The following is a 6,143-nucleotide window of genomic DNA, read 5'->3' as shown; positions in this document are numbered from 1 at the left end:
TTATTATTGATAATAAAAATAATAATTATTTATTATGTTTTCTTTTTATTCTTTTATTATTTCCCTTCCACGTGACTTTACCGAAAGAACCAAGAAGATGAATAATAAAAGAAAAAAATTAAACATAATAAATTATTTTATTTTTATTATTTTATTATTTCCCTTCTACGTGACTTTACCGAAAGAACCAAGAAGATGAATCTTGTAAAACATTTACACTTTCAACTTTCGCTGGACACTGTGAACACGAACTGCTTATGGGGTCGTAGTTCAAGCGCGGGGTCAGAGGTCAGCAGGAAGCACGTGACGCTGGCGGCCACGTGGCCTCGACTACCCGCGGCCCTGCTGCTGCTGCTGCTGCTGCTGCTGCTGCTGCTGCTGCTGCTGCTGCTGCTGCTGCTGCTGCTGCTGCTGCTGCTGCTGCTGCTGCTGCTGCTGCTGCTGCTGCTGCTGCTGCTGCTGCTGCTGCTGCTGCTGCTGCTGCTGCTGCTGCTGCTGCTGCTGCTGCTGCTGCTGCTGCTGCTGCTGCTGCTGCTGCTGCTGCTGCTGCTGCTGCTGCTGCTGCTGCTGCTGCTGCTGCTGCTGCTGCTGCTGCTGCTGCTGCTGCTGCTGCTGCTGCTGCTGCTGCTGCTGCTGCTGCTGCTGCTGCTGCTGCTGCTGCTGCTGCTGCTGCTGCTGCTGCTGCTGCTGCTGCTGCTGCTGCTGCTGCTGCTGCTGCTGCTGCTGCTGCTGCTGCTGCTGCTGCTGCTGCTGCTGCTGCTGCTGCTGCTGCTGCTGCTGCTGCTGCTGCTGCTGCTGCTGCTGCTGCTGCTGCTGTGCTGCTGCTGCTGCTGCTGCTGCTGCTGCTGCTGCTGCTGCTGCTGCTGCTGCTGCTGCTGCTGCTGCTGCTGCTGCTGCTGCTGCTGCTGCTGCTGCTGCTGCTGCTGCTGCTGCTGCTGCTGCTGCTGCTGCTGCTGCTGCTGCTGCTGCTGCTGCTGCTGCTGCTGTGCTGCTGCTGCTGCTGCTGCTGCTGCTGCTGCTGCTGCTGCTGCTGCTGCTGCTGCTGCTGCTGCTGCTGCTGCTGCTGCTGCTGCTGCTGCTGCTGCTGCTGCTGCTGCTGCTGCTGCTGCTGCTGCTGCTGCTGCTGCTGCTGCTGCTGCTGCTGCTGCTGCTGCGCTTGCTGCTGCTGCTGCCTGCTGCTGGCTGCTGCTGCGGCTGCTGCTGCTGCTGCTGCTGCTGCTGCTGCTGCTGCTGCTGCTGCTGCTGTGCTGCTGCTGTCTGCTGCTGCTGCTGCTGCTGCTGCGCTGCTGCTGCTGCTGCTGCTGCTGCTGCTTGCTGCTGCTGCTGCTGCTGCTGCTGCTGCTGCTGCTGCGCTGCTGCTGCTGCGCTGCTGCTGCTGCTGCGCTGCTGCTGGCTGCTGCTGCTGCTGCTGCTGCTGCTGCTGCTGCTGCTGCTGCTGCTGCTGCTGCTGCTGCTGCTGCTGCTGCTTGCTGCTGCTGCTGCTGCTGCTGCTGCGCTGCTGCTGCTGCTGCTGCTGCTGCTGCTGCTGCTGCTGCTGCTGCTGCTGCTGCTGCTGCGCTGCTGCTGCTGCTGCTGCTGCTGCTGCTGCTGCTGCTGCTGCTGCTGCTGCTGCTGCTGCTGCCTGCTGCTGCTGCTGCTGCTGCTGCTGCTGCTGCTGCTGCTGCTGCGTGTGCTGCTGCTGCTGCTGCTGCTGCTGCTGCTGCTGCTGCTGCTGCTGCTGCTGCTGCTGCTGCTGCTGCTGCTGCTGCTGCCCTCTGCTGTTGCTGCTGTTGCTGCTGCTGCTGCTACTGCTGCTGCCCTCTGCTGCTGCTGTTGCGAGCCGAAGGGCGACGCGGAGAGAAGCAGCAGGAAGCTCTCTCGACTCGCAGGTGCCGTGGTGGTGGTGGTGGTTGTGGTGGTGGCTGTGGTTGTGGTGGTGGCTGTGGTGGTGGTGGTGGTTGTGGTGGTGGCTGTGGTTGTGGTGGTGGTGGTGGTGGAAACAGTGGTTGTGATTGTGGATGTTGTTGTAGTGGTGTCTGTGGTGTTTGTGGTGGTGGCTGTGGTTGTGGTGGTGGTTGTGGTGGTGTCTGTGGTGTTTGTGGTGGTGGCTGTGGTTGTGGTGGTGGTTGTGTCTGTGGTGTTTGTGGTGGTGGTTGTGTAATTGGTTGAAAATATTTGTATTTCTCTCAATTTCCACAGCTTGTATAATTATTATTGGCCAGTAGTACGACTCAAATAACACCAAGGAAATATGTCGATGTTTGTGTGAAACGAATTGTTTTTGGCCACGACTATTTAGATCATGATTATTAGTTTTTGTACCCTTCTATCTGGCAACAAAACCGACACTTTTTTTACAAGGAGTCATGTTTGCATAGACCACAATACCTGCAGTCATAATACAAAAAAACATAACTCTGGTAATGTATGCACTGTCCTTGAAGTTGATTGGTCCACACCCGAGACAGCTTTCCTTAGAGCCTAGTCTCACATGGTCCTTGAAGTTGATTGGTCCACACCCGAGACAGCTTTCCTTAGAGCCTAGTCTCACATGGTCCTTGAAGTTGATTGGTCCACACCGAGACAGCTTTCCTTAGAGCCTAGTCTCACATGGTCCTTGAAGTTGATTGGTCCACACCCGAGACAGCTTTCCTTAGAGCCTAGTCTCACATGGTCCTTGAAGTTGATTGGTCCACACCCGAGACACCTTTCCTTAGAGCCTAGTCTCACATGGTCCTTGAAGTTGATTGGTCCACACCCGAGACAGCTTTCCTTAGAGCCTAGTCTCACATGGTCCTTGAAGTTGATTGGTCCACACCCGAGACAGCTTTCCTTAGAGCCTAGTCTCACATGGTCCTTGAAGTTGATTGGTCCACACCCGAGACAGCTTTCCTTAGAGCCTAGTCTCACATGGTGTTGGACCAATCAACTTCAAGGACAGTGCATACATTATCAGAGTTGTGTTTTTGTTTGCATTATGACTGCAGGTATTGTGGTCTATGTAAACACGACTCCTTGTAAAAAGGTGCGCTCGTGCAAGGGTCGAGAACCTTTTTGACTGGGAGAGCCATAAAAGCCAAATATTTATAAATATATTTCATTGAGAGCCATATAGTGTAATTTTTAACGTATAATACATTAAATATGTCTTACTTTTAATGCGACTTCTGGTGCTATATGGTTTTGCTGATGGCCTTGTAGTCTGGTTCATACGTGGTGAGTTGAGCTTCGTGCAGGCGTGACCCGTGAAATGTGTCTTCAAAACTAATTTCTGTTCACTTTAAAATGACGCAGTATTATTAAGCAAATATCACAAAGTATTTTAAAATCAGTTCCAAACTAATTTTTATTTTTATTATTATTTTTATTATTTGTTTCAACTCAAAATTGTCTGGGAGCCATATGCCGTCACCGGAAGAGCCATGTGTATGGCTCGCGAGCCATAGGTTCCCGACCGCTGGTCCAGCAGTTGGATAGGCCACGGCTGTTGATGGTGATAAGTGAAACGTGTTTAAAACTATCTAGTAACACGGACGGCAAATATTTGAGTAAAATAATGGCAGGAGTTTCATTGATCAAGTAGACAAGCAAATACGTTGCCTAAATGTATTATTATTACTACGTACGGAGTCCTAATACACAATTCAATGGGGGCACATTCCAAATGGACAAGGTCTTAAAATGCACGTCATTTTCATACACAGTTAATGTTGAAGTGAAGTATCACGATGACAATGATCGAAGCACATCAATGGTTCAGGTGCCAGCAGCACAGACCATCCCTTGCTGCATCATGGCCCCATGAATGCCACCGCTGCCCATGGCATTGCCAAGTCAAGCATATCGCATTCACTTGCAGAGAGTTGTACCTGTAAACATCCGCCCTGAGGCCAATACAGTCTTGATTTGGAGTGCTTTTTTAATGTGAGGTTGCCTGAACTGGAATTGTGTAAAGTGTCGTGCATTTTTGATGCGAAGCTCTGTGCGCGTGTTTTTTTTCACGTAAATGTAATTGCAGGCCAGCGACATCAGACTTTTCGTCCTGAGACGGCGGGCTAGAGATTTGATCCAGACGTCTTGTCTCCGTGCACGCCTCGACGATGATGAAGCTACGTCCCCCGGTCCTGTTCCTCTCGCTGCTGCCCACCGTCTTCTTGCTGCTGAGCGTCGCGTACAAGTTCCGCAGGACTGGCTCGCTCGTTCGCGACGACCGCCACGTGCTCAGCAACTCGTCCGTCTTGACGCCAAAGCCGGGGTCCGCTTCCGCTAAGATCGACCGCGTGACGCTGTGCGGGCAACGGGGAGCGCTGCAGAACACGTCCATCGTGCGCGTGCCTCACGCCAACATATTCCTGGTGTCGGCGTACCACGACCGGCGCGAGGGCGGTCGGAGCACGCGCGTCATCGGCATCGCCAACCGGTACGAGCCGGACGCGCTCTCGTGCCGCTTCTGCTGCCGGGGCCGCTCGGGAGATCGTGACGGTCACCGCCAGCACCTACATCCACTCGGATCACTTCGACTTCCCGTACGGCGCGGCCGACTTCCTGTGCGCGGAGCCGCCGGGCTGCTTGCCGGGACACGTGTCCGTCCGGCGGGCCCGCGCAACACCGGACGAGGAAGAGGCCGAGTGGGTGTTCATGCCCGTGCGAAATCGGCTCCGCGCGCCCCGAACCTTCGCGCGGGAATTCAGCGTCTGCATCTCGACGCTCTTCGGCAACTACGGCAACGCGCTGCAGTTCGTGCAGGCGATCGAGATGTACCGCATCTTGGGCGCGGGCCGCGTGACCGTGTACAACACGAGCTGCAGCTCCGCGCTGAACAGAGTGCTCCTCTACTACGTCGAGACGGGCCTCGTCGAGGTCGTCCCGTGGCCCATCGCGGACTACGTGCGAGTGTCCAAAGGGTGGCACTACCCCGAGCACCCGGGCGAGCTGCACTACTACGGCCAGATAGCGGCGCTCAACGACTGCGTGTATCGGCACATGTACAGCACGCGCTACCTGGTCCTCACGGACATAGACGAAGTGATCGTCCCGTTGAAGCACGCCGACTGGAAGGACCTCGTACGGCACTTGAACGACAGGTACGGAGCCGAGATTTACTTGTTCGAAAACCACGTGTTTCCCGACACGGCGTCGGAAGAGTTTGGGTCGAAGTTCCAGGCGTGGGACGCCATCCCGGGCGTCAACATCATGCGCCGCATCAGACGGGAGCCGAACCAGCCGGAGGTCTTCAACCCGACAAAGATGATCGTGAACCCGCGCGCGGTGCTGCAGACTTCGGTGCACAGTGCGCTCAACGCGCTGGGCATCTCGGAGACGGTGCCCGGAGACACGGCGATCATGCACCACTACCGAGCGGCCAAGCGGCCCGACCTGCCGCTCGAGTCGTTGGTCGTGGACCTGACGCTGTGGAGATACAATGCCACTCTGATCAGGAACGTCAACAAGGTCCTCAACCGGGTCTTCTGGAACGTGTAGGCGCAACGGGCGGCGGCGGCGGCGGCGGCGGCGGCGTTGATTGTCGTCTTGCGTTCTTTGCGGTCTTGCAATTCAAGACGCGACTTAACCGAAAGAACCAAAGAATAATTCCCGCAGTCACGAAAGCTCCAAAAGTAAGATTTGATCACTGGCGTTTGTGAGTTCTCCGTTTGAGAACGCGGTCAATGTGTTGAGGGGTAGAGTGGCGACGGGATGTCCCACTCGCCTCGCGAAGAGTGACATCATGTTCCCTCGAGTATTTGAGGGGGGGGTGACCGGTGACGTGGGCGAGGTTTTCGCCAGGAGCCGAGTTCGTGAGCGGTAGAGAGGTGGGGACCCAGCGTAGCATGGGCATAATATGACTTTGAAACCCCCCCGCCCACCTCCTACGCATTTCAATGAATATGCTAAATTCCTCTTCATATTCACATTCTTTTTGTTAAGGCGCTCTTCTTGCACCTCCAACCCAGCTTATATAAAAGCTCCTAGCTTGGCAGTGTCTCATTCTTCACCTGAAGACGGCTGCTTGCGTTGTAGCCGAAACATCGTGAGAATTATGTTTTATTTTTATTATTTTATTATTTCCCTTCTACGTGACTTTACCGAAAGAACCAAGAAGATGAATCCCTGCAGTCACGAAGCTTTAAATCAAACATAAAAATGTTTTATTTTTATTATTTTAT

The 6,143-nt window shown here is 54.2% G+C and overlaps 1 protein-coding gene and 1 pseudogene across 1 annotated transcript; one reads left to right on the top strand and one right to left on the bottom strand.

Moving 5' to 3' along the window:
- Nucleotides 1–330: 330 nt before the first annotated feature.
- Nucleotides 331–1,775, bottom strand: LOC133362852 (uncharacterized protein DDB_G0271670-like; annotated as a pseudogene).
- Nucleotides 1,776–1,798: 23 nt separating this feature from the next.
- LOC133362851 (uncharacterized) lies at nucleotides 1,799–5,460 on the top strand. The gene is given in 3 exon segments (XM_061581794.1): nucleotides 1,799–1,868; nucleotides 3,998–4,448; nucleotides 4,450–5,460. Coding segments are annotated over 2 exon segments (1,380 nt in total). The 5' UTR covers nucleotides 1,799–1,868; nucleotides 3,998–4,079.
- The last annotated feature ends 683 nt before the right edge of the window (nucleotides 5,461–6,143 follow it).

The sequence above is a fragment of the Lethenteron reissneri genome, unplaced genomic scaffold, assembly GCF_015708825.2.
Source record: "Lethenteron reissneri isolate LAM-NWPU_2019-01 unplaced genomic scaffold, ASM1570882v1 scaffold_1630, whole genome shotgun sequence".
NCBI lineage: Eukaryota > Metazoa > Chordata > Hyperoartia > Petromyzontiformes > Petromyzontidae > Lethenteron > Lethenteron reissneri.
Note: the sequence above shows the minus strand (reverse complement) of the source record. Positions and strands in the feature narration are given on the sequence as shown.